General features: G+C 56.5%; 1 protein-coding gene across 7 annotated transcripts in view; it reads left to right on the top strand.

Annotated features, from left to right (window-relative positions):
- Positions 1-27,708, top strand: part of NAV1 (neuron navigator 1) — a 233,416-nt gene that overhangs the window by 43,711 nt on the left and 161,997 nt on the right. For all 7 annotated transcript variants that reach the window (XM_070602362.1, XM_070602360.1, XM_070602358.1 and 4 more), the window contains one exon: positions 26,125-26,878. In XM_070602362.1, coding sequence (XP_070458463.1) covers positions 26,157-26,878 — 722 coding nt within the window. In that variant the 5' untranslated portion in view covers positions 26,125-26,156. Of the gene's footprint in view, positions 1-26,124; positions 26,879-27,708 lie in introns of those variants that run through there.

Genomic DNA, 27,708 nt, shown 5'->3' on the forward strand with positions numbered 1-27,708 from the left:
TGCGGTGGTTGTCACCCCTGAGAGCAGGTGACAGATTGGTCAGAGAAGGAGATGAGTGTCCAGAGTGGGGAGGGAATGGGCGGTGTGCACAGCCCCTGGGTCCGGGCCCAGCCAGGGCTCCGTGCAGCTGGCTGGACCCGAGTGCTCCCAGCCAGGGGTTGGTCCTGCCTGGGCAGGGGCTGCCAAGCAGGCCTGGCATAGAGAGGGGAGCTGGGTTGGCACTGGGGAAATCAGCATGTGCAGGTGTATGCAGATGTATGCAGATGTATGCAGATCTCTGCAGCTCTGCCGCTGCAGTGCTGGTCTCTGGGTAGGAAGGAGATTCCCGCCCGCCCTGGGCCCCACCCAGGTGTCACATCTCCTGCTGGCCATAAACCCCTGCTTCTCCCCCGCCAAGAGCATCTTCTCCTTTTCAGCACCCCTCCTCTCCCCCAGGAGGTCTGGGAAAGTGAGGATGCTGAGTCATGGGGTGGGGATGGGAGGGGCACAGCCCCAGACTGAGAAGGACAGCCCCTGAGAGTGACAGGTGAGGGCTGCCAGCCCCCAAGCTCCTCAACCCCGGATACCAAAATCTCCGCCTCCAGGTTGGGCACACCGCTCACGACGGGCGGGCCATCCCAGGGCAGTGTCTCAGATGCAGGCTAAGCGATGGGAAGTCAGTCTGTGACCCACCCCCGTCCCTCCTGGGGTGGGGAGGAGGGCCATGGGGCGTGGAAGCTGCCCCACCTGGGCAGGAAGCAGACTCTCGGGGTCCAGCCCTTTAATGTTTGTAAACACTGCCTGCCCTCCTCTCGCTGCCTTCTGCTCTCTCTCTGCTCCCACACACATTCCCCCAGCTGCCGTCAGCAAATCTTAGTGTGAGCAGTGACAGCAGCACAATCCCAAACCAGAGTTTAGGGGGAGAGACACAGGCCTGGCCCCGAGAAAGCCTCCCGTCCCCTGGCAGAGGGGAGGGTGGGGGACACCAAGGCTCAAAGAACCGGAGAGTTCCATCAGCGCAAGGCCTGGAAGGGAGTCCAGAGAGCTCCTAGCTCAGCCGCTCGCTTGGCTGTTGACAAGACAGATGCAGGGTGTGGAGGGGGATGTCCCTAGAGCCACACGGCTGGGGTGGCAGTGCTGGGACCAGAACCGGGGCCTCCTCGTTCCCAGGCTGGTGCTCTGTAGACCACACCTTGCTCACTGATTCCACTTGATGAGGGTGAGGCGGGTGGGCAGTGAATTCAGGAAGAGGTGGCCTCACCCAGAGGACTTCCTGGAGGAGGTGGTGTCAGGATTGGGCTCTAAAGACTGAGACACCTGAGGAGGGGCCGGGAGGAGAGAACCAGTTGTGCCCAGGAAGGAACATGAAGGAGAGCTTAAGCTCAGGCCTGTGGTCCAGACAACGAAGTGGGGGTTCACTGCGGGAAGGGGTGAAAGGCCCTACACCCACTGTGCACCTCCCAGCTCGGAGCTCTGCCTGCGGACCAGGAGCGAGTCTGGTGGTGACGGAGACTCCCTGGGTGGCCCCCTCCTGTCACTCTCAGATGCTCGCTCTCAACTTGGGGCCATGTCCCCTCCCGGTCGCTCTTCTCTCTCTCTTCCTGATTACCGGGGGCTCCTGTGGACGTCGTTGAGCCTGCGCTGGGCACTCTTGAGCCGTGGTGCCCCATCTGGAAGGTGAAATCTGAGTATCTGGGGCTGAGTAGAGCCTGCGACCAGGAGCTTGGGGCGTGGGGTGGGGAAGAGGTGTTCGCAGCTGCCTGTCTCAGGCTCTCTGAGGCCTCTGGTGACTGAAGCTTTCCCCAGCCCCCGTCGGACTCCAGCTGCAGGCTCTGCTCATCCGTCAGCCCCACGAAGCCTGTCAGCAGGTTGGGGCCACTCTGCTTCTCAGGCCTCAATCCACTCCAGGCCAGAGACAACGTCCCCTCCTCCCGGGGGGGCCCTAATGCAGGCCCATAAATTAAGACATCTGCTTTCCCTCGCAGCCGAGGACCCTGGGCTCTGCAGCGTCTCCCCCTGTTTTCTTTGGCCCTCTTCAACTTTCCTCCTATTAGTCGGGCCCCGGGGCAGTGGCTGGACATCAAGTGAGTCAGAGGATTGCAGAACCAAATCCAGAATCAAGAGTTTATCCAAATGTCGGCCACTGTTCCCTGCTGGCCCATTCTCTTCTGATTCCCCCTTTTCTGAGCAGCTCCTTAACCTCCTGTCTGCTGGGCCTGCACTGTGTTTGCAGCCATTTGTGTTTCTTTGGCAGCATCTCTACTGATGATGTAGAGTGTGCCTGTGTGTCTGTCTCCTCTCCCACGGTCAGAGTAGGCTCCTCATGGCCTCAGAGCGGGCTCCTCCCCACCTCTGAGCCACACCCCCTCCCAGGACTGCCCCCTCTCACTTCTGCTCCAGCTGCAGCTGCTGGGAGAATCAGTGGCCCCAGGTCCTCGGAGGCTGGCTCATTGGGATGGTGATGAATCTTTGACTTTCCGTCCTGGGGGTCAGTGCAGTGGGACCACCCTCCAAGCAGGTGGGAAGAGGTCAAGTGCACTGAGCCATCCTGAGAACACCACCGGTCAAGAGCTGAGAGCCGAGGAGTCTAGTCTGGGCCCTGGCGGTTCTCAGCCCTGCGTCTGGGAGGGCATCATGCAGGCAGGGGCTCATTCCTCCCTACTTGTGTGCTTCTGAGCCTCCTAGGCTGGCATGTCGGTTCTCGGGATAGCCCAGGAGAAAGGGAGGGGAGGAGGCGGCTGCTGGAATGAAAAGTCGTGGAAAGCTCGCGAGCAGCAGAGGGTCTGGCAAGGCTGCGGGAGGACACGTTAGGAGCCAGCTCGTAGAGAGGTCTGCCATCAGGCTGGTCAGAGGACACCCCAGGACAGCAGCCAGGGGCGCAGCCAGGTTAGTCCAGGCTGCTGACAAGAGTCCACCGTGGAGCCTCCTTCAGTAAGGAGGGCGGCTGAGGCTCTGAGGGAACGGGGAGGACAGGCAGGCAGGGAGGGGGCACTAGCCCTGAGGGAGGTCTCTCTGGGACGCGAGGCAGCAGGTGAGGTGAGTGAGGGGCCGTGGGGACGGGGGTGGCCCCTTCGGCCAGCCCTCCTTGGGGCAGAGCAGGGGAACTGGGAGCTGTCCAGCACGGGGCCTGCTGAAACCAGCAGGGGCCCCGGGGGAAAAGCACAGGGCTCTTTCCGGGTGCCCTCAGTGGCTCACTGCCTCCGTCCTTCCCCAGGGAAGGAGAGACCAGCTTAGAAGTCAGCCCTGAGAAAGGGAACACGGAGCAGAGAAACTTGGCACCGTCTCTACGGGGAAGAGCATCGCTCGGGGGACGAGAAGCAATGTGGCATTCAAGAAGCGCAGTGTTCGGTTCTGACAGTTAGTCTAAGTGAGGTCCTTTGCACTGCTCTTATATACCCTGGTGCTGAGCACGGCTAGGAAGCCCCCGAGGGGAGGGACATGAAAGCATTTGAGGATCGCTCCATGCCTCTAGTGCTAATGGCATAACGAACAGTTGACTGGGCCACTGAATGGCCACTGGACCTGCCACGTAGCTGAGGACTGCTGTGTCCAAGTCTTCGGGCCTGGGCTAGTCCTGAGATGCTCCATGGCTGGGACCTCCAGTCCTGCGTGCTGACAGCCCGGGCTGTCTCAGGCGCCTGCCTCTGCTGCCGGGCTCACTCGGGTAAGCTGGTCTGGTCAGGCTCTTCTGTGGCCCTGGTGCTGTGCAAGACGTGAGGACATGGAAGAGTAGGGTCTGGCACTTCACCCTGACGAATGCCAAGAGGTGAACACCGGTGTGCGTCTCTTCCTCACACCTGCCCTTTCCACTGATGCCTTCTCAATAACCCGGATCCTCAGGGGCCCCACCGGCTCTCTCCTGCCCTGTGCCTTAGCCCCGGACACCACCCTTTCTCCAAGTGCTTCCTTGAAGGCCTGCCTTCCCCCGAGTCCCAGGGCATGCTGAGTCTGTTTCTTACCTCCACTCACCGGGTCCCGCCTCTCCAGACCGTACCAGGCTTCTGATCAACCTGGGGTGGTGACGGGCAGGCTGGGGGCTGGATGGGGCAGGCCGGAGCAGCTGTGTACACTGTCACTGCAAGTGGGAGCGATCTGGGACATTAGAATCAGGATTAGAGGCCACTATCTTCCAGCCAAGGGAATGGGGCAGAAATTCCATCCCACTGCTTTTTGGCTAACTTGAGAGCAGACTTCCCTGTGCCCCCCCTTGATCACTGAATGCATGTCCCCTGCCACCAGAATGTCCTTCTCCTGCCTCCCGCACCGGGCCGTGTCCGTCCTGACCCAGCGTTCTCCTCCAGGAAGCTATTAACTGACTGTGGTGAAGTCCTCTTCATGGTCGTCTCCTCACAGTTCTGTACACCCCTTGAACCAGATGTGCTGCGGGGTAGTGGTTATGGACGTCGGCTCGGGGGCGAGCAGGCTGGGCTTCCATATTACCCACCCCGCTTCTTGGTTGTGTGATTCAGGCAAGTGCCTTAACCTCCGTCTGCCTCAGTTTCCCCAGCTGTAAAATGAAAATGATAACGCTATCTACCTCGTGGGTTTCTGTGAAGAGGAGATGAGCTGGAGCGTGTAAGATGCTGGGAGCATGCCTGGCACATTGTGAGTGTCCCATGAATGTTAGACGTTGTTCTTCCTTCTCTGAATTGTAAACCTCTGTCCAGCCGTGGACCCCACCTCTCCCGTCAGGCTGGGAGATGGCCAAGGGCACCTTCACCTATCTCCCATCAGCCCAAGTGCTTCCCGATGACAGGGACTCTCTTCCCTCTTTGGGGTAGCCCAACCCCAACCCTGAGGTTAGCCCACGTTAGCCCAGGGCTTTGGACACATGGAAGATGGAGCATGATCAAGCCGCTCCTGCTACGGACTGGGCTCGTGTGAAAGAAAACAGAGGCAGCTCATGGGCTAGACTTCAGAGAAGTCTTTAGTTCCTTTATGGATCCGGCAAGAGCTGGCCTGTCTTTCTTAGGCCCTCTCCTTGGCCCGGATTTGGGGCCCGATTGTGAGATTCCCTTCTCCATCGTTCTTGGGTTATTGCATGCAGCCATGTACTCCACCATGTTTATTCAGCATCCACTAAGTACAGTGGTGAACAGATGCGGTCCCTGCCCCAGGACAGCTGCCAGCCTCGGGCGAAGATACTGAACAAGTGGGACGGGTTTCACAAGGGAGAAGCAATGGGCACGTCGGTCTCGTGTGGGGTTACACTCCCTCGCTGAGGGCGTGACCTGTGCTGAGAGCTTGATGAGGAAGAGGGTCAGGGAAGTGGATGAGGAGCGGGGCTGCTAAGGCCTCTGCACCCCCTCTGGCTTCCCAGCCTCCTCCATCCCAAGGCACCCAGCGCTGCTTGGGGTTCACGCAGACCTGTCCTGGCCAAACACCCCACACTTTCCTTCCCACCCTTCCCACCTCACGTGAAGGCAGCTCCGCTGTCTTTCCGGGGCTCTGTGGCTGTTTTGACTTGGGGCTTCCCGGTCAGGTCTCACTGTGCAAACCACAGGCTATCGCGTAACCTCCTAACGTGCCCCTGGGGCCCTCTGGTTAAAGCCAGAGGAGAGGATTTGCAGAGACGCCTTCCCGTGCGCTGCGAGCCCCTGCCTCGCTGGGCCGAAGGCTGAGTTGGGGAGGCCTTGCAGCACCGTCCAGCGAAGGGGGCCACATTTCCTCCTCCCACTCCTCAGGAAGCCCTGCCCCTGGCGTTCCACCTGCTTCCTGTTCAGTGGGGACCGTTTCCTGGCCTGTTTCCGTGCCAGCTGTGTCTCATTTCCTCCTCTCCCTCTCATGGGCCCGGCTCAGTGTGCTGAGGTGAGGCAGGCCCCTTCCCTGTGCCGTGTGCCCTCTCCTGCCTGACTCCATCTCCCGGGGCCTCCAGGGAGTGATGGGAGGGGAGCAAAGCACAGCTCTGCAGGGGAGGCAAGCCCAGCCACGGCGCCCAGGCGTCAGAGTGTCGTCCAGTTCCTCCAACACTCAGTGAGCATCTTTTAGGCGCTGGGCACCGTCCGGGGTGCTGGGAGTCCAAAACAGAGTAAGACCGAGTCCTTCAAGAATGCAGCTCTGGAACTGAGCCAGGAGACACTTCTTACAGACTGAGAATCCAGTGCTGTACAGACGGAGCTGTGGGAGCTCAGGGGGGCCACTTAGCTCCCCACAGAAGGTGAGGGAGGCCTTCCTTGAGAGGAAGGCATCTGAGCGGAATAAGAAGGATGAATAGAATTAGCTAAAGAAAGGCTCGATGCCACATGGTGTGTGGATAAATGATAAGCTGTTTAGGAAAACTTGAGGATAAAGTGTGAGGCAGGCCAGGCCAGGATTTGAGGCTGGGGGACAGGGAGGAGTCAAGTCAGGAGCGTCTTAGAAGCCCCCAAGAGGCTTGACTTTGTTACATGGGAGGGTCATGGTCAGGCCCACAATTTGGCCCGGTCCTCGACCTCGGTGGTTACGTGGTGTGAGTGGACCAGCCAGCATGGCGCCGGGAGAAGTCGTTCTCCGGATGAGAAATACAAGGGGCCTGAACCGGGCAGTGGCCCCAGGTGCAGGGTCAAGAGAAACCGGCAGGACCACGGGTCTGACCGGACGTCCTGGGACCAGGCTGCCAGCCTGTTGGCATCTCTGTGACCCTGGACAATCTCTCAGACTCTCTGAGCCTGGAGTTCATCATGTCTGAAGTGCCTTCCCCACCTGGTGGGAGCAGCTGGGAGAATGGAGGTAAAAACAGCAGCCGGAGCAGTCGCCATGCTGGTTGGTAAAGGCGGCAGATCCCCCGGCCTGTTAGGGCTCCAGCCACGCCCTGCTGCTGGGGGTAGATGGGAGGGAGGTGCTGTCTCCTGTGGCTGATCCTGGAGCTGGCAGGGCCCTGCAGAGGCCCTCGTCTGGTCCCTTCCTCTACACAGGCGATCGTCATGAGGGATCTGCCCTCCCAGGGCCTCTCCTGGGGACGGGGCTTCTGCCGGCCCCACTCAGCCACGAAGAAGGTGTCTCTCTGCCTGCCGACAGTCACCCGCCCTGCCGGCCTCTCCACCTGCTCGGCCTGGCCAGGGTGGGACCCCCAGGAAGCGGAATCCCACAGAGGGCGGCCGTCTGGGCAGATGAGGCCTCGCTCTTCTTGGATCATGGTTGCAGAGGCTCCCAGCTCCTCACCTTGTCATTCTCTGTGTCCAACCCCAGTCCTTCTGGCTGGAAGAGGACTTCCTATTCCAAGGCCCCATTTTCAGTGGGAACAGAGAACAAAGGCTTTATACCTGCAAAGCCCATTAGCCAGCCTCCCCTTGCCCTTCACTCTGGGGATAAGCCAGCCCCATGCATTAGCCTCTTGCTGGCTGGCCTCGCTCTGCGCCCCCTTCCCCCGGATGCGGTTCTGGTTCCCTGTACCCCCTCATAGGCCACAGAGCTCAGAACGAGTTGGATGGGGGTTTCCTGAGGCCCTGACCCACGGCTCATATAGGATGATGGATTTTCTGGCAGCTCTGCACCCGTGATGGTCAGCCAGCCAAATCCAGGGCTTAGAACCCACCCCAATGCCCAAGTCTGGGGAGCTTCTCCCCATGAATCTTGCGTCTCTGGGAAATCAAAGCCTTTTGCTTGAGCCCCTCGTCCGAGGAGGGGGACCCATCGGGCCGGCTTCCTAGCGCCTGCTGATTCCTGCGCAGCGCCACTCATGTCATTGCTGTGAGAGAGACCAGGCCGAGGGACAGAGGGAGGAGGGGAAGATGTCTGTGTCATAAACAAGGAGAGATACTTAGTGGTTTTTTAGCACCGCAGTCATCTCCAGGGAGAGCTTGAGAGGGAAAAAATAGCACTTTATTTGGAAACAGTTCTTGCTGAGAGGCAGTCTAATCTCAGCGTCACTTTCCCTGCTGTTTGTTACCAAGTGCAATGTGCTCAGAAATAGGGGCTGAGTTCTGGAGGCACAGGCCCAATTCCAGGCTCCGATCCAAGAGGGCAGCTCCAGTCAGGTTATCTTCCCGAGACGGGCAAGGTCTGGCTCAGGGCAACTCGTCTGTGACTCTGGTCACCTCGTTCTTATGGCTCTGGGGACAGAGACCCCATAGTCATCTCTAAAAGCCTCTGGGCCATTGAATGACCTCTGCACGCAGAGATCCCAAGGCTGGAGCAGAGACAAGCTCCAGGAGAGAGATTCTCGGCTGCAGGGTGGGCTGTGGCTCACGTCTCCGAGGCCTCCTCTTCCTCTTGTTCCTGCCCCAGGCCCCTCCTAGAGTCATCCCAAGAGTAGACAGGAGCCCAAACGCCTTCTCCTTTCCCCCTGAACCGTGGTGGAGACAGGCTGGAGTTTGCAGAAGGAAGTTTAAGTTTTAAAAGGTGGAGGGAAGCTAAAAGCCGTGGGGGAGCCTGGATCAGATCCTGGAACAGAAAAAGGACATCAGTGGAAAATCGGGTGAACTCTGAATAAAGTCTGTAGTTTGCTTAACGGTCACGTGCCGACGTCAAGGTCTTCGTTTAGATGAATGCGCCTGTAAGATGCTGACGTTAGGGGAAGCTGGGCGAAGAGAGCTCTGTACTATCTTTGCAACTTTTCTGTAAATCTAAAGTTGCTTCAAAATATAAACTTTGGTTTTTTTAAAGGTGGAGGGAGAGCAAAAAAGGGACAGACGAGTGGGAAAATTCAAGAATCATGAGACTTGAGACCTTAGGTGTCTGATCCCTCGATGCCAGTGGAGGAGCTGAGAGCTCTCGACTGGCAGAGCCCTAGGACCACGTTCGTCCCGAGCTCACGGCCCTCGAGCGCTTGACAGATTCCCACGAAGTCAGCCTCTGGAAGCTTCATTTCCTCCTCCTGGGGCCTCTGCAAAGCCTCTGGTCAGAGACAGACCAATTCAGGCCTCAGTGGTCCCCAGACCCCACCCAGCTCCACCGAGTGACTCAACTGGAGGGGTCCTGGAAATTTTTTTAGCTGTGGAACACATTGTTTACATGCAATCTCACGTGAAGAGCCAACATTTAACACGGGTAAACCTAAAGCCACTTAAAGCAGGGGAGGCCGCCACCAGCCCTCCTTGCGCTCCCTCATGGCAGCCGAGGTGGGGTCCCCACCGGCCCTTTGGAAATGACCAAGCCCCGCCCAGCTCGGGTGGTCAGCCGCCCCCTCTCTGGAGCACCTCCAGATAAGCTCGTTGTGTGTGTTTCTCACACCCACGCCTGCCTGACCGCCCAGAGGGAATGGTTTTGCAAAACCTACTCGATACTGAGGCCAACCTCTTGAATTCTTAATTAAGTTTCTCTTGCTGCTGCGATTGCAAGCCTTTTCTTCGTGCTCCTCCCATTGCGGGAGGAAAAGTATTGGACACCATCAGACCTAAACTAACTGTGTTCTTGAAGCTGCAGTTAAGCCTTCTGGAAATTATCTTCTTTATCATGAAGTCACTTAGAGTCCCTCAGCCTTGGGCCCTGGTGCCAGGCCTTCTGAGGCCCCGTGAGAAAAAGGCCCAAAGAAAGGAGCTGCCCTAGGCGGGGTGGGGCTCCCTCGATCAGGGGCCGAGCTGGAGCCAGCTGCCTCTCCAGCCTCTTGCTCCCACTCCTCTTGGCTCCCCAGGCCCACTCAGCCCACACTGGCAGCCTCTCCCATCCTGCTGCCTGGTGAGCCTGGCTCAGGCCAAGCAGAAATGGTACCAGAGTCCCTCTGATGCCCTGATGGCATCACACTGGAAAAGTCGGCTTCGAAACCACAGAGGGATCTCGAGTGTTGGGGGGCTGGAGCTGGGAAGCGCTGCAGACGGTGAGGCAGCTGAACTCACCAGCGTCTGCGTCTGCGTGAGTCACTGGGCTCCTGCTGTCTCACGGGCCTGGTGGGAACCCACGGCGAGGAGCCAGCTGTCTTCTCAGCCAGTAACATTGCTCTCTGAGGACAGAGCCAGAAGGACTGAACTAAAGATGACGGCAGGAAAGGTTCAGGCTAGACATCGAGAATAATTCCCTGAACTTCACGGGCCCCAAAGGATCTTACGGTGTCGCTTTCCTGGGAGGCATCCAGTAGTTTGCCAAAGTTCCACATGCCTGGGGTCACCGAGGTCAGTCCTGCCCCTTGAATATCTCTTCTTCTAGGACTTGGTGACTCCCGTATCCCTGAACAGCCCTCTCGTAGTCCCAGCACGGAATTGCTGCATCGCTGGGAAATACACAGAAGCGGCTGCTGTGCGCCGTCTCCTGCGATACTCTAAGCCCCCAAGCTGCCTTTGGCTTCTAGGGCAGAAGTCATTGTTTTGGCAAAATTAATTTGCTTGGAACTTAGCCTGGACGATGGGCCTTTGTCTTGCACGGGCTACCTTCTGTCTCCACGGTCGTCTCCACGGTCACATGTGATTTGCGGGCTGGGAAGGGCACCCAGGCACCCTTGCGCCGTTCCCTTCCTTGAAGGAAGGCTGAAAGTGGCCCCAGCCCAGACCTGTGGGTCTGCGCTCCCGAGAGTGGACCCAGGTCGGGACTTAGGAGTGGGAGCGCCTGGCACCTAGGATGTCCCCAGGGTGCTCGGGGGTGGGATAAGCTCTTTATCAACCCGCTTGAATGTGATCCTCCTCATGACACCCTCAGGGAGAGATTGTTCTCCCCATTTTGCAGATGTGCAACTGAGGCCTGGAGAGGTTGACAGTTTGCCCAGGTCTCAGAGAGCAGGTGCGTTAGTCTGATGGGAGCCAGGTCTCTGGACATGGAGAACAGTAGCCTTTTAATTCTGGCCATAATAACCGTGATTGATACAATGACGAATGGTCGGTCACAGCCCAACAACAGTAACCATGCCGTGGACTGCTTGCTGAGCCCCCGCGATGTGCCAGCACCCATCGCATCGTCGCATTTATTCTTGCAGCAGCCCTGTGAGGTACACGCTGCCGTTCCCACCTCACGGATGAGAAGCTCAATGCGCTTCTGTCACTTGATGGAGTCACGCATCAGGAACAGGTAGAATGGAAATTCAAACTCAAGTTCTTGCGCTAAAGCCTGACCCCTTTCCACGGGGCCGTAGGGTCTCCCACAGAATTCTCCCACTCTGATATTTAGGGACTTCTTTTTGTCCAAATCTCCATTCATCCTGCTACAATATAAACACAGCTATGAAAACAGGTTGATGTCTGTTTGTTTTGCTCTGCTGTTTTTACTGAGGGCCCCCTGGCTCAGGCACAGCGGTGACCCAGCCCCGGGAGGTTGCGTGTACTCGCTTCGGTTTTCTCTCTCCGCCCTGCTCCTGTCTCTGCTTCTCTCCCGTGCCTTTGTGTCCCCCAGGGTGTTTCTCTACTTTCCCACCTTCCCTCATCATCCTTTCTGCTCCTTGAGACCTTGGCAGCCAATCCTGCACCTCCAGCATCTCGTTGCCAGGCAACAGGCTTCCTACCTGCCCCATTGTGTTAGAATCTCCATGACAACAAGTATGGCAGAAAGAGAGAGAGAAAAAAGTTAGGTGGTGGTGGGAGGAGGTGGTGAGACCCTGCATCTCAGGACATGTGTGCAATTTTGCCGGCAGTAACTTGCTCGCTCTCACGGCCTCCAGAGGGGGTCGTGAATAGCCTCAACCCAAACCTCAAGAGATAACGAGTCATGAGACCGGCCGTCTGCATGTGGGGATATTGACTAGCTTAGGGACATTCGTGCAAGGGCCAAGGATGACAGCTGCGGGCATTTTTGTTCAGGTAGAGTGCGACTGGGTCCGATGGCCGCCTTTCTGTGGGTTAGTTCAGGCAGACAGCCTGGATGACGTGGATTTTTCAGTAGGATATGGATGGGCTTGTATCTGAACAGCACCATTTAAGGAAGGGCTAAGGCCAAGGATAGGAGGTGAGGGATGGGGGCGTGTCATAAACAAGATGTGGACACACAGCTCCAGCCCAAGGACTGTGGGTCTGTGTGGACCTGTGAGGTCTCCCTGGTTGGTCCTGCTCCTGGCGGTGGTTGGTCTCGTCAGCCTCTGCAACCCCCCACAGGCCTGGAGGAAGCCTTCAGAGAAGAGGAGGGAAAGAGGAGGAGGGAGAAGAAGTGAGGACAGCACTGGCTCTCCAGGTGCCGGGGTTGCTGTTCACAGAGGGGACCCTGGCTCTTCCAGCCACAGACCCCGAGGGCCCAACAGGTGTTCACCCGGTGGCTGCGGGACCCCCCTAGGATGGGGAAGCAGGTGATGGTCTCAGAAGGAGGAAGGACTGGGAAGAAAGGGGAAGAAGGCTGGGCCAATTAGAGCACCTAAGATCTACCCACCTGCACGTGTGCTGGGGACCGCCAGGACCCTCAGGGAGGCCAGGACCTTCACATCGCAAAACCTCCTCTCCTGCGGGCCAGGCGGGCCTGCTGGGGCTGTATTTATGGCTCAAGGGCGATAGGGCCTGGCTGTTGTAGGGACTCACCCAACCCACCCAACCACCCCATTTCCCCGGCACTTTCCTCGATGGCACCGCTGTGTACTTGGAGGACTCCTAAGGCCGAGGGTCATCCTGTCGTCCCGTCTGTGCGCCCGGCCCTGAGCATTCTCCACCCCACCAAGCCTCCAATGCAGAGGAACCAGAGAGGCCCCAGTCCCGGTATTTAATGCTCTCCGTGGACGGAAAGTTCCTCCTAACCCCTAACTTCAACCCCCAAAGTAGAAGAGTTCGTTAGTTCTTCTCTACGTCCAGTGGGGAGGGAGCCCAGGAGCCGTGGTGGGGCCACCCCAACATCCCTGCCTCCAGCTTGGCCCCTGCTTGGCCTGACTATTCAAGAATATTGTTAAACTCTTGGCTTCTGTGGCCAAATGGAGGCCCGGGCCCCCAGCAGAGGCTGCGCCTGCTCTGAACTGGGCGGTCCAGATGCCTGAGCCTAACCCTGAGGAGGATGCAGCGAGTCAGACACCATCGGAGGGAGAACGAGTCGTTGAATCTTTCTGAACAGCCGTCTGCAATGTGTGACCGAGAGTCTTTATATGACTCTCCCCTGGGACCCCGTGATTCCGCTTCGAAGAACGTGGCCTGAGGAATAATCGAGGCTCAAGGAAACCTTGTGTGGACGTTCATCGCAGTGTCATCCGTAAGCACAGGAAACCAGGAACAGCCTAAGTGGCTGGTGGTGGTGGAACGGCGAAGCCATCTCTGTGTAGCACGTTTGCATAATAGTTTATTGTCCACTAAAAAGTATGTTTTTGAAAAATTTTTGAAGATTTTTAAATGAAAAGTAAACATGCTCAACACATAGTAAGTGAAAAGATAAAATATGTGTATAGCATCTTCACAATTTTATGATATACATGTGTGTGCGTGTGAATAGCAGGAAGCTGGGGGAAAGCCAGCACACGTGAGAATGCTAGACAGGCAGTGGACTTTGTCTTCTTTGTATGTTTCTGGATCACTCAAGTCTTTTCTAGTGAGCATACTATTATTTTTATAACAAGAACTACTCTTTATTGAGTGCTTCTCATGGCCTCCTGTGCTAAGCGTTTTTCACACTGTTGTAGTCTGAATGTTTGTGTCCCCAAAATTCATATGTTGAAATCCTAACGCCCGAGGTGCTGGTATGTGGAGGTGGGGTCCTTGGTAAGTGATTATGTCAGGAGGGTGGAGCCCCCCTGAATGGGATTAGTGTCCATAGAAAGGAGACCCCAGGGAGCTCCCTCCCCTTCCTCCGTGTGAGGACAGCGAGAAGATGGCATCTGTGAACCAGAAAACAGGTTCTCACCTGACACGGGATCTGCGGGCACCTTGGTCTTGGACTTCCAGCCTCCAGAACCGTGAGGAATAAAGTCCTGTTGTTTATAAGCCCCTCAAGCTGTGGTGTTCCATAAAGCAGCCCACACGGACGAAGACACACATTGTCTCATTCCATCTTTACAGCGACTCCATGATGTAGGCACCCTCATTTTTCAGATGAAACAACCAAAGCTTGGAGAGTTTAAGTAGCTTTGCCAAAGCCACACAGTTTATACATAGCAGAACCAGACCCTGAACAACACCCCCAAAAAGGTACAGAAAGTTAGCGCTATCAATCAGGGCAGGCGAGGGGTGGGCGTGGGGCTGGTCCCCACGGCTTGTGGGTTTCCCGTCTGAACCTACAGATGCCCACACCTCCCACCTCGGTGGCCCTGTCGCCCCAGCTCTGCTTGTTGGGCAGCCCTGGGCCAACCTCCTGTAAGCCTTCCAGGCAGAGGCGAGGCTGCTCAGAGCCCATGCCGGGGGTCACAGGATAGTAACTGAGTGGGGCCCCCGTGAAGGCAGGGTGGGGCCGTTACACTCCTTGGCCTGCCCAGCACCATGGGAGGGGACGAGGAGGTGCCTCCCAGCCTCAGCTGACTCGGGTCTCGTGAGCTTATCCGTCAGCCTCCTGGGTCTGGCGGGACCCTGGGCCTTGGGGAGCTGTGCTCTGGGAGCCTTAGCTGGTGGGAGCCTTTCGCTGGGATTGGGGTCGGCTGGGGGAGGGGAGCCTTCTCTCCCGCGGCCTGGCACCAGGGCCTGGGACAGCAGCCAGGCCGGGCCTCTGCTCTGTGCGTGACTCCCACACGAATGGGCTGCTGCCGACGGGGCTTGTCCTGGCTCAGCGGCACCGTCCTGGCAGGAATGAGGGCCCAAGCAGGGGGTTGGCTCGGCTCCGAGGGAGGCAGGTGGGGCCAGCAGGACGGGGAGCTCGGCTTTGCTGAGACACACGGGCGACGCTGCTCTCCCCAGTGCTCTGGGGTGGGGGAGGCGACGCGGCTTGACTGCCCTTTCCTGCTGGAATCGCTCGCCCACTTTCAGACGGTAAAACTGAGGCCTAGAGATGAAAAAACCCCCGGGGATGCTTAGCCCTGGGGGTCCCTCCGGTGGTCTGACTCCTGGGCTGCTCTCGACTGTTGGGCCTGCCCCCAAACTCCCAGCTCAAGCCTCTTACCCCCGCCCCATGCCTCACACGTTCATGTTCTCTTTTTAGTGTTTGTCGATTTTATTGAGAATTAAATTCTTTTATTGAGGTGACACTGGTTTATAACACTATATCAATTTCAGGTGTACATCATTACATTTCGACTTCTGTCTAGGCTGCATCGTGTTCACCACCAAAAGTCTAGTTGCCATTCATCACTGTGCACATGTCCCCCTTTATCCCACCACCTTCCTCCCACCCCCTTTGCCTCTGGTAACCACCAATCTGTTTTCCTTATCTATGTGTTTGTTTATCTTCCACATATGAGTGACGTCGTACGGTGTAATTGCCTTTCTCCATCTGACTTATTTTACTTAGCTTCATACCCATAAGGTCCATCCATGTTGTCTCAAATGGCACAATTTCCTCTTTTTTTTATGGCCGGGTAGTACTCCATTGTATGTACCACATCGTCTTTATCCATTCATCCACTGATGGGCACTTGGGTTTCTTCCAAGTCTTAGCTATTGTGAATAATGCTGCGATGAACGTAGGGGCGCATGTATCTTTTTGAATTAGTGATTTCATATTCTTTGGATAAATATCCAGAAATAGCATAGCTGGGTTGTATGGTATTTTTATTTTTACTTTTTTTCAGCAATCTCCATACTGTTTTCCATAGTGGCTGCACCAGTTTGCACTCCCACCAGCAGTGTACGAGGGTTCCCTTCTCTCCACACCCTCCCCAACATTTGTTATTTTTTGTCTCGTTAATTATAGCCATTCTGACGGGTGTCAGGTGAAATCTCACTGTAGTTTTGATTTGCATTTCCCTAACAATTAGTGATGTTGAACATCTTTTCATCTGCCTGTTGGCCATCTGTATGTCTTCTTCGGGAAAATGTCTGTTCAGATTCTCTGCCCATTTTTTAATCAGGTTGTTTTGTTGTTGTTGAGCTGTATGAGTTCTTTGTATATTTTGGATATTAACCCCTTATCTGATATATGGTTTGCAAATATCTTCTCCCAATCGGCAGGTTGTCTTTTCGTTTTGTTGATGGTTTCCTTTGCTGTGCAGAAGCTTTTTAGTTTGATGTAGTCCCATTTGATTATTTTTCTTTCATTTCCCCCGCCTGAGGAGACATATTCAAAAAGATAACTGCTCAGACCGATGTCCAAGCATGTACTGTCTATGTTTCCTTGCAGGAGTTTTATGGTTTCAGGTCTTACATTCAAGTCTTTAATCTAGTTTGAGTTAATTTTTGTGTATGGCGTCAGAGAGTGGTCCACTTTCATTCTTTTGCATGTGTCTGCCCAGTGTTCCCAGCACCGTTGGGTGGGGAGGCTGTCCTCTCTGCCTGCAGCATCCTGAGGTCTCCGGGGATGGCAGAGCTGATTGCTGCTGTGGCCAGCCTCGTGCGACTCACCTGGCGGGAGGTCGGGGCTGCGCCTCTCAGCCCAGTCTCACTGATGGGTCTGCCGGCAGACGGAGAGTCCAGCGCTCTCCGAGAGCCAGGCTGTGGGTCCCAGGCAGGGCACCTGCCCACACCCTGCAAGTGACAGAGTGGCTGACCCGGAGGCCTTTCAGAGCCGCCGTCCAGAATCCCCAGATCCCTCCTCCCCCAGCCCCAAGGAACCGGCCTCCCCCCCACCAGCCCAGAGGCCCTGGACTTGGGGCCTGGGGAGCATGAGGGTCTTTCTGAGTGATGCCTCCTCCATCTGCCTGCCTGGAAAAACCATCCGTGGGAGAACTTTGGAGACTTTAAGTTGAGGGAGAAAACTAATAATGAAGAGAATGTGAGAAAGATGAGCTGACAAGTCTGGTGGGAGACATGGTCATCTGGCTAGCTGCCTGGGGATCTACGCAGGCTCCAGCTCCGCCCCCCTCCCCCGCCAAGACTCCACTTACTCCCGCTCCTCCCACATTCGTCAGCTCCAGGGCCCATCTGGAATCTAAGCTATTGCTTGGCAAGCCAGACCTCTTGTAACTCTGGCCTGGAGGAAGTAATGAGAGAGATGCACACACGGAAAGGGAGAGAGAATAAGATGGGGGTGCACCATGGACGTCTTTGGGGCAGCTGCCCAGGGGCCTGGGCATCGTACTTTTGTGGTTTACAACTCCAGGCCCTTGTCTGTGTCACAGGAGGGCATGCCACCTGCTGGGAGCACCCAGAGCGGGTCTGGAGCTGAGGCTGTGGAGCAGGAGGTGTGCTGAGCAGACAGAAGCTGTGTGTGGCTGCACGTGCTCCCCACGGCAGCTCGACTTCCTGGGAGGTATTTATAACTGAGGCTTCCAGCCCCCGAGATTTGTGGGACAGTGTAAACCATTGATTTTCATTAGCACTAAATCATTTCTCTTGGCTAATTGAAAAGGAACCAAGGATACTGACAGTGGAGCCGTTTGTATGGATCAAATCAGCGGAAACTGCCAAGATGCTGACAGAGCACAAATCTTCAGCTGGACGGCTCTGGGGCCCCTCCCTGGAGCTCAAAACTCCCTTCTCTAGAGGCCAGAGGCTGTGAGAAACAGCACCCCGCCCCCCCCCCCCCCCCCCGATGGAGAACCAGGAAGTCAACTTGATTCTTAGCAAAAGGAATGGAGGTTGGACATTTGCAGGAACTTCCAGCCTAGAGAGATGGGATTCTCTCTAGAGAGAATCTAGAGAGAGATTCTGAGAGACGTGTTGGAGGAACGCAGTGAGCGTCCACTCTACCCAGGGTGTTTGAGATCTATCCATGTCCTGCCTAGAGCCTGGACTTAGCCAGAACAGGCCTGGGGTCGGGGGACACTCTCGAAAGCAGAATGATGGAGTTGCTCTGGGAATGCCAAGTCTGGGGGGTACGGCATTCAGAAGCTCTCCCGGGAGAGGGCACTGGGCTGGACGTGGCAGGTAGAGTCTTGGCACCAGCCTTATCGCTTCCTGTAAGTGCCAGGAAACTGGCATCTACCTCTGAGATTATCATGGACGGTCACATCTTTCCTCCATAAGAACATGTGGCCCTCTGGCCAGAGAGACTATTTTATAGCTTTAAGGCTAAAGAGATTCCTGAGGGTGTTGGCAGAGCCCTGGGCTCTGGGGGTGGAGACGGGGAGGGCAATGAGTCCCCCTCCTCATGGACAATCCTAATCCCCACTCTGAGCCAGGGGCCAGCCAGGCGGGCGCTGGGAGTACCGAGCCGCCCCCATCCCGCCCCGCCCGCCAAGTCCCAGCCCGCAGACCCCAGTTTGCTCTGGTTCCTGCCAATGCCCTGCCCGTTCTGTCCATGCCCAGCCTGACGTGGCAGCGCTGCTGGCTCCAGTCCTGTCCTTCTCTCAGCCCTGACTGGGTGATCGCCTTCTCTGCCAAGGACCAGGCCCAGCTGAATGGCCCCCCGCTGGTTTGCTGGAGCCCAAGGCAGGGTCTACTGGCCAAGAGCTTGGGAAAGGCGGTGGCCTCAAATCCTCTCTGCTGTGCGCCCCCATCTCGGATCTTCCTTCATCTCTGTCCTGAGAAATTGGCAGGGATCACAGGCTGGGCAAGAAGGAGCAACATTTAGTAAATGGCTGCAGTGGTCCTGTCCTCAGCCCTGGGACCCTCCCCACGAGGCCCAGTCTTGGGGTCTTGTGTGGTGTCGGGGAAAGCACCATGCCAGGAGTCCCCCAAGACACTGCCATTCCTCACCAGGGAATGTCCTCGGTGTCCTTGTTTGCCTTTATGCCTCATGCCTAGCTCCCCGTGTGAGCTGTAGTCACAAAGTCTCTAACTCACAAATGTTAAATGGAAGCTGTGTACACATGGTGGGGGTGGGGGGCCCATTTTCCCAGGGAAAGCCCGTGAGCACACTGCTGGGGAGCCTGGAGCCCCTGAAATGGACAAGGATGGGAGGACAGAGTACCTCCTCACTCCTGGGCTGGATGGGAAAGGGGCCAAAGGGAAGGGACAGCAAGGGACAGGGAGAGTGGGCACAGACTGAAACAAGAGATGTGTGCATGTGCGTGTATGCATGTGTGTCAGTGGATGGGTGTGAGTGAGTGGGTGGAAGTGGGTGTGAATGTGTGGATGTGGGTGTGAGTGTGTGGATGTGGGTATGTGTATATCTGTGTGTGGTTGTGTGTGTTTGTGTCAGTGGATGGCTGCGAGTGAGCAGATGCATGTCTGTGTGAGTGTGTGGGTTACTATATATGTGGTATTTGTCTGAGGGATGTGACAGCACAAGTCAGCTCTTTGCTGTGACATCAGAGGACACAGCTCTCTGTTCCCTAGGGTGGTTCAGCCTCCAGGGACCAGATGACCTCCAACCAGAAGTGAGGCCCACTCTGAGGTTTGACCCTGGGAGGAACTGGCCAGGATTCACGGGCGGAAGAAACTATGTGGTGGGGGGAGTAAGGCAGCTTGCAAGGACGCCTGTCTGCATCCAGGAGTCCCATCTGTGGCTTCTGGACCCTTGAGGGTCGTTTGGCCCACCTCCTGCCTCTGGACAAGTTGCCCTGAGCCATCCTCACAGTGTCAGGGGTGCCTCGACTGTGGAAGGGTCTCCCTAAGGAAAGTCTCCCCATCTCTCTTACTAACCTAGGGCACAGTTCATTGTGCAAACTCATCTAACTTTTCCTGCCCAGCCTTCCCCAATCCCATATGAACTGGCTGTTCTATTCACACTCCAAGGAGGAAATCGAGAGTCAGGTTGGATGGAAACAAGCTGGCGACAGTGTTTGTGTTATTCTGACTGCAATGGGTGATACAAGTGCTGGTGGGAAACCCGAGTGGAGCAGAGAGGGAGATAAATGCTGGCTGGTGGTCTGTCTGACTTAATAGTAATTGGCACTTATTCAGTGATTTTTAGGGGCCAGGCACTGTCTTAAGTGATTTTCCTATAATAACTCACTTATTTTTTATAACAACTATACAAGATTGGTATTGCTATTATTATCCCTATTTTACAGTTGAGGAATCAGGCCCAGGAGGTTAAATGACTTGCTTAGGACCCCACGCCAGGATGCAGTGCAGCCTAGGATGCCGTGCAGCCCACTTTGCGCTGTGTGTGGAGGGAGAGATGGTGAGGAAGATGGGCAGGGAGGCCAGTTGGGGGTGGGGAGCTCTGGCTCCCGGGCCTGTGTCCTCACCACTGCAGTGCTGTGCGGTGTCTGTGTGTCACAGCCTGTGCGCAGACACACTGCAGCCCTTTACCGTGGATGAGTCCCGTCTTTTTCTCGCCCTCTTCCTGAGAGGCCAAGATTTTCCCCCGTTTCGCAGCTGGTAAACAACACACCAGGGAAGATAAATAATTTGCCCAAAGTCGCTCAGCCCACCATGGAATCATGAGACTGACACCCAGGAGGTGGGCCACCTTTTTTTTTGCATTTTTTCCTTCTTTCTTTTTTTAAGCATCCCAGCCTCTCGATGCTGATGCTGTGGTTAAAACATTCTGACCTCTTTGGGGCCGCCCCGTGGCTGAGTGGTTTAAGTTCTCGAGCTCCGTTTCGGTGGTTAGGGTTTCGAGGGTTCGGATCCTGGGCGTGGACTTGGCACCGCTCACGATGCTATGCTCAGCCGGGGTCCCTCATGGCACAACCAGAGGGACCTACAACGAGAATATACAACTATGTACCGGAGGGGCTTTGGGAAGAAGAAGAAGACGACGAAAGAAAAGATTGGCAACAGATGTTAGCTCAGGTGCCAATCTTTAAAAGGAAAAAGAAAAGTTCTGACCTTTTTGAATTGGGCATCCTAACAGCATCCACGAAACGCGCAGGCGGCGCCTTTAAGGGCCTCCGCGGGAGGAGCTGTTCCATCAGCACCACGGCCCCGCCCCGCGTGCTGCGGGCGCTCCAGGGCGGAAGGGCGCGGCCGCCTGCAGACCGGGGGACCCCCCCGCACCCTGCAGACCCGGGGGGGGGGACCCCCGCACCCTGCCCGCCCGCCCTCCCCTCATCCCGCCCACCCCGCAGATCCGAGGGAGCTGCAGCTTCAGCTCTCACCGCCTTCTGAGCGACAGTGAAATATTTATAGGCCCAAAATACTGCCCGGCTATGAAGGGAGTTGGTGGTGGGGAGGCCTGGGTTCAGGCTGCAGGTCGAGCAGGGCAGTTCCAGGCGCAGGCTGGAGCTGGACCGGTCCGGGTCCTGTCTTGGCTCTGCCGCTTCCCAGCTGTGTGATCACGAGCGAGTTGCTGAGCCTCTCTGTGCTTTGGTGTCCTCGCCTGTGGCGTGGGAATGACAGTAGCACCAACTCACCGGGCAACTGCAAGTTAATAGGTGGAGCGCTCAGAACGGTGCTGGCGTGCCGTCAGCAAATGCAACCAAAAAGTGTTGGACGTAAAAATAAATAAAGCACCTGGGAGGGGCTGAGAGAGCAGACGGTGGGGCGTAGGCTGGAGCGGGAGGAGTGGGGCACGGTGCAAGTGTGTGTTGGGCGGAGGTTGCACACCACGTTCGGGGCTGCGACTGTGCCGCCTCACCCTGGAAGCCACCAGACTCTTGACTCACCTGCCATCTGCCAGACTGTCCCACTCTGTGTCTGAATTTGTCTCCTTCCCTTCTGGGAAGAGGGGCAGCTGCTCTCCTTAGCATAATTCCGCCATTTCTGGAGCACCTACTGTGTGTCGGGCACGTGCTAGGCGTCGTCCCTTTAGTCTCTCATTCACTCTTTACAAAACTGACTGCTCGTTGCAGACGAGGACTTTGGGCTCAGAGAAGTCCAATAACTTATCTAAAGCCACACAGCAAGAAGTGGCAGAGCCACGATTTGAAGCCAGCTCTTCCTGACCCGAAAGCCTTTACTCTTTCCATCACACGTTTTCCAAGTGTCCAGTTGCCTCCCCTTCCATGGCTGGGCAGTTGGTGTTATCATATCCGGCATGGATGGTGTTTTTCCTGTTGATGCTGCAGGCCTGTGATGGGAGCCTGGCAGGTACTCTGATCCCTCTTTGCTTTGCTGGAGGCTCCAGGGGAACCTAGCAGCTCAGCCTCCATCCCTGGGCACCTGGATGGAGGGACACCTGACAAGGAAGGCTCTGTGTCCTTGTGATCGTAATAACGGCACCTGCTGGGCCCTTGGTGTGAGCCGGGTGCTGTTCTAAGCACTTCGAATTAGTCAGCTAATTTAATGGTCAAGGCAACCCTACAGGTGGGTCTTGGTCTCAGCCTCATTTTACAGATGGGGAAACTCAGAGACCGTGGACTTTGCCTGAGGTCACACCCCCAGCAAATGGCAGGTCCAAGCTCTGGACTTAGGCATTCAGGCCCCAACCAGTACACGCAGAGTCTCTCTGGAGAGCAGGGGCTCTACTGGAGCACTGACAGGAGCTCAATCATCAAACCCACTGCTCCCCGGGCCCCAAACCCCCAACCCCAAACCTGCTGCTGCCTCTTCCTTGAAGCCTTCCTGGATGCTGCCTCACGCACAGGCGGCAACTCACATGCATCCCCTTGCCACTCTGTTTGGTCTCTTGACACTCCGCCATGTGCTTGGGAGGTGTGTGTATGTTCTTCCCTCCAGATCATTAGCTCCTGGAGAGCAGAACCTGGGGCTCGGCCACTGCGATTGCCACAGCACCCGCAGAGGACCTGGCACAGGGAAGGTGCTCAACCCAGGTGTGTGGGTGCTGAGCACGGGGGTCCTGCAGGGGAGCCTGTCATCAGTGCAACGAGCTTTGTAGCGGGGAGCACTGCTCCCTGATGTCGCTCATGGAGGACGGAGACAGAGGACGCTTGAGGCCGTCTTTTTGACTCTGTTCACTGAGGTTAAGTGAATTCCGGATCAGGGCACTGGAAGGCTCAGGAACAAAGAGAGCAAGTTTAGGACAAGGGGATCTGGTGGACCACACACGCACACACACACTCACGCTCACACTCACATAAGAAAGAAATGGGCTCCTTGCTTCCACTCCCAGCTCCACTCTGAGCTCCAGGGGCTCTGGGAACTACGACAGGAATGCTTTTAAATCCTCTTCCCATTGAGCTTTTGTAAAAATGATGGTCCAGTAAAGCTAGCAAGTAAGCTAGAAGCAGCCTGGCCTCTGGCTCTCTTGGCTGGAAATCGGGCCAGTGCTGGGGATCGAACCTGGGAACGCTGAAGTCTCAGGGGTGTGGCTGCAGTGGGTCAGTGGTCCGAGGCCCTTCTCCTGGGTGGTCAGCTGGTTAGCTCGGCTGGTCAGCGCAGGGCCCAGCTTTGTGCCGGAGGCCAAGGTCAGCAGCTCAGGGCCCAGAGGAGTGCTCTGGTCCTGCTCGCATCACCGGAGATGCACGTCGCTGATACTAGTGGGGTGGGGTGTGTACACAGGAGGATGATGACAAAGCAAATCCACCCTCCCCTCTGCTGGGGGAGGATTCTGATGACGGGTCCTGGGCCAGGCTAGAGCCTGGGGTTCTCTTCTTGTCTCTTTAAAGACTCCTCTGTCTCCACTGACTGCCTTCTAGGTGTTATCCTACCCGCCTTGTGCAGGCTGGGCTTGGAGAGGTTCAGCAATTTACCGAATTTCTCACAGCTGCGGGTATGAAATCCCTGTATGAAGTTCTCCCCAGGCCCTCCTGTGGGGCAGTCCTTGGCATGCTGGGGCTGGGGACAGGGCCCTGCATGGGGGACTGTGGGCAGGCGGAGGGCAACTCAGTGTCCTTTCAGCCTGGCTTCGTGGGCGGGCAGGGAGTGGCATGAGCTGGATGGGGAGGAAGCAGGAGCCAGGCTGGCCTTGGACCTGGTCCTGTAGGTCTAGGCAATGGGGGTCCACTGGAAGGGTGCAGGTTATCTGGAAGGGTGCAGTGAGCTGGTTGGGTGCAGTGAGCTGGTTGGGTGCAGGTGAGCTGGAAGGGTGCAGTGAGCTGGTTGGGTGCAGTTGAGCCGGTTGGGTGCAGGTGAGCCGGTTGGGTGCAGGTGAGCTGGAAGGGTGCAGGTGAGCTGGAAGGGTGCAGGTGAGCCGGTTGGGTGCAGGTGAGCCGATTGGGTGCAGGTGAGCTGGAAGGGTGCAGGTGAGCTGGAAGGATGCAGGTGAGCTGGAAGGGTGCAGGTTATCTGGAAGGGTGCAGGTGAGCTGGAAGGGTGCAGGTGAGCTGGAAGGGTGCAGGTGAGCTGGAAGGATGCAGGTGAGCTGGAAGGGTGCAGGTGAGCTGGAAGGGTGCAGGTGAGCTGGAAGGGTGCAGGTGAGCTGGTTGGGTGCAGGTGAGCTGGAAGGGTGCAGGTGAGCTGGAAGGATGCAGGTGAGCTGGAAGGGTGCAGGTGAGCTGGAAGGATGCAGGTGAGCCGGTTGGGTGCAGGTGAGCTGGTTGGGTGCAAGTGAGCTGGTTGGGTGCAAGTGAGCTGGTTGGGTTCCCTGAACACACGCGCTTTGCGTCCTTCTCTGTTGGAGGAGGAGTGTTGTTCCAGTTCATCCAGTAACCATATCAAGTCGTTAAAGGATAAATTAGAGGAAAGGAGGCAGGGGTCACGGGATCACTCTTTCTTGTGGAAATCGTTCCATCTGTCAGTGGAGTGGTCCCAGGAGCCCCAGCTCTCACAGTCATTTCCAGCTGTGGGTCTGTAGATCCAGCGCTGCCCGAGGGTCGACACCGACTCCTTACCGTTTAGCTTCTAAGTGGTCCTGGACCACAGAGGCAAAGGTCAAGCGCAGGTCGGCAACAGCCGTAATCCATGCGGGCTGTGCGGACAGTTTCCCCACCGAGAGCAAGCGGACATCCCAGTGGTCTCGGGCCGACCGGCCATCTTTGGTGTCTTGTCTCTGTCCATGCGTCCTTGGTCCCATCTTCACCCTATGCCTTTCCCCTCAGGAGTCAGCTTGAGCGTTTTCCTCGTACAAACACCTCGGCCCGCATCTTGCCTCATTTCCTCCCTCGGATGCATTTCTGGACCTACACCACGCCCACAGCGCCGTGAGAGGCCCTGAGGCCCCCGCTCCACCATCTACCCATCCTGCGTGTGACCATTTTCCAAAAGAGAGTAAATTCGACAGCAACAAAGGATGACATTTAATTTGCATCTCTGCAATGTTAATGAAGCCTTCTGTTTTGTTACGTTTTAGCCGATTGTATTTATTCTTTTGTGTATTTCTTGTTCAAGCCTTCTGCCCTTGCTTCTATGGGATTTTTGGGGTTTGTTGCTGCCTTGATGGAGTTCCTGTATTGAAAGTGTTAACTCCTGGTCTCTCATATACACTGCAGTAGTTTTATTGTTTGTTGATGGGTTGAACCTTTCAAAAGGGCTTTTTCTGTCCATACAGGTATTTTAATGTTTATGCGTTCAGAGCTATCCGTGTTTCCTTGACGATTTCTGCTGTGATGTGGTGCTTGTAAAGGCCTTTCCCACAACAAAATTATGGAAACATTCCTGCACGTGTGCGGCCGATTCTTTTATGGCTTCATTTTCTACATTGAGCTCTTTCCTCTGTGTGGAATTGATTGCTTGTGTCTTCGTAAACTGCTTCAAATTCCCTCTGAGACGAAAGTGATTAATAGATCAATTAATTCATTAATTAACAAGGCGGGGAGGGGAAAGCTGGGAGAGGAGGAGAGGGTGAGGATACAGGAGAGACGCGGCATAATTAACGATCAAGGTTGGACGAGAAGGGGTCGAGTGCTGGGGACAGGGAGTGCATAGAGGGGTCCACCTTGATCTGAAGGTGGGACTCAGTCTCTGAGACTCGAGAAGCGGGTGGCGGAGGTCAGTGTTGCCAAGGCAGGAGGTGGGTAGGAAGGAAGACGATGAGCCAGGTGCCAGAATCTCCAGTGACCAAGGGGGGGGGGTGGCAGTGGGGAGGGACCAGGAGAGATGGCATCAAAGAGGAGGACCAGCGGATGGGATGAGCCAGGTGGCAGGGGCCTCGGGGGGAGGCTTACAAGTTTACGACTTGTGGGGACGTGATGGGCTGTCCTGTCTCTGGGCCTTATGGGATCTGGAAGAAGATTACATCCACTGGGGACGGACTCTGGGGAGAGCCAGGTGTCCGGTGAAGTGGCTAGTGGAAGGGACGTGCAGAGAGTAGGCTGAGGACAGAAGGAAGTTGGTTCATCATGGGCGTAACATCCTAGACTCCGGGTCCCATGAAAGGTCTGGGAGGGAGGGGCTGTGCGAGGGAGAGTCTGTCCCCATCAATGGACAGGATCAGAATCAAGGAATGTCCAATGAGCCCATTTGTACAGCCCCTTACACTTCACAAGTCACCTGCACATCTTTGCTTGCCTGGGAGCCTTGCCACAGCCTCCAGAGCAGAGAGGTTCGCCCAGAGCCGGGCAGGTGGCCGGTGCCAGAGTCAGCATGCCAACCCAGAAGTCCTGATGCCCCGGCTGGGTGCTGGAGGCTCCCCCCACCCGCTTCACGTCTGTTCACTCGGGGCCAGAAGCTTGGACAGTGCCTCACGGTCTTCTTCTCTCTCCTCCCTCCGCAGGGCGGTCGTCGGCGTCGCCGGCCTTGCTGACCATGAATGGGATGGCCAATTTGAACTCTGCCAGCCGCCCGCACTATGCCTCTTCCATCCCCGTGCCGCGAGCGGCTTCCCAGACTGGGATCCCCACCCCGGGCGCCTCTCCCCAGCTGCGGCCGCGCCAGGCCGGCCTGGCCCTGAGCCCCCAGCGAGCAGCCTCCGCAAGACTGGGCAAGCCTGGAGGCCCCTCCAGAAGCTCCTCTCCTAAGGCCTCTCAGGGGAGAGGCTCCCCCAGGGCTTCTGGGGCCGTGAGAGAGTCGGCCCAGGGTGGTGAAGGCCTCTCCGGCTCACCATGGAGCAGCCCCAGGGCAACCCCAAAAGCAGCCCTCTCCAGCCGGGCTGGGTCCAGAAGAGTTGGGGACACACAGGGAACCCCGAGAAAGAAGAAGGTGGCCCAGGAAGGGATTCCAACCCACCAGACCCGGGGCAGGAGCCCATCCCGGACCAGCACGCGTGGAGAAACCCAAATACCAGGGGCTCCTGAAGGTCGAAAGGCTCCCAACCATCCAGGAAAAGGTCAAGGAGACACAAACTACAGAAGTTCTGGGGTCCCCAGGTCTCTGGAGCCTGATGCCAGGGCAGTCTCAGGGGTTCTGTCCCCAGTCTGCAGCCCAGTGCAGAGCAAGCGACCTTCCCCAGGCTCCGGGGCCATCAGCTTCTCCTCCGTGCATCAGCAAAGTCAGCCAGTCACAGCCACGGTGGCCCCTTTCCAGTACAGGTGAGTGGGGGCAGCAGGCAGGGGGCGGAGGGGGCACGGGAGGCATGCAGCTGGGAGCCAGGGGCAAGCCCTGAGGGAGAGGGGCCTGGATGATGAGTGGCTGGTGGAGACCAGAGGACCCCAGGGGATAGAGGAAGTCAGGCAGGGGGTTTGGAGAGCTGAGATAGGATTGGGAACAAAAAAAGGGGACCCGGATCCCAGCTGTGGTCTTTCTCAATTCTAGGGACTCCACAAGAGAGTCCCATAAGGAGGGTGCCCCTAAAACGTCCATCTCTCCTGCCCTCAAAGATGGAGTATTAGGGTATTGGCATAAGCAGGTTTGTCAGTCTTACCCAATTCATCTGGGACGTTTGCCACCTCTGTGGGTTTGACTTGTTGTCATGGGCACTGAGCCTTCCGTTCCTGGGGACCAAAGTCCTCACTCCTCCTTGGTGCTCCCACAATACCTTGTGTCTGTCTGTCATTCTCTCTCTCCGCTTCCCATATTGCCTTATGCATATCTGTCTGCGTGCCCTGCACACCCAGGGTCATCAATGATGCTCCTTAAATGGTCAGGTGGGGGTGGCCACCATTGGCGGTGGTGGGGCCACTGTGCATACCCACGTGGTCACCAAGCTCGTCTCTCTAGCTTTCTTCAGACAGGGCAGGTTGAGTGCAGAGGGAAACTCTTCCGTCAACTATGCTCTTCTCATAAAACTGTAAGTCTTTACTAAAATGGCCACATTAAGTAAACTAAACCTTAATTACTGAGGATTACACAGTTTAGAAGAGCTTGCATGCCAAAGTCCCTTCCTGCCCACCTTAACTTGCTGGGTTTTTCTTTGCTAATG

This window comes from Equus przewalskii, chromosome 31 (assembly GCF_037783145.1).
Source record: "Equus przewalskii isolate Varuska chromosome 31, EquPr2, whole genome shotgun sequence".
Lineage (NCBI taxonomy): Eukaryota > Metazoa > Chordata > Mammalia > Perissodactyla > Equidae > Equus > Equus przewalskii.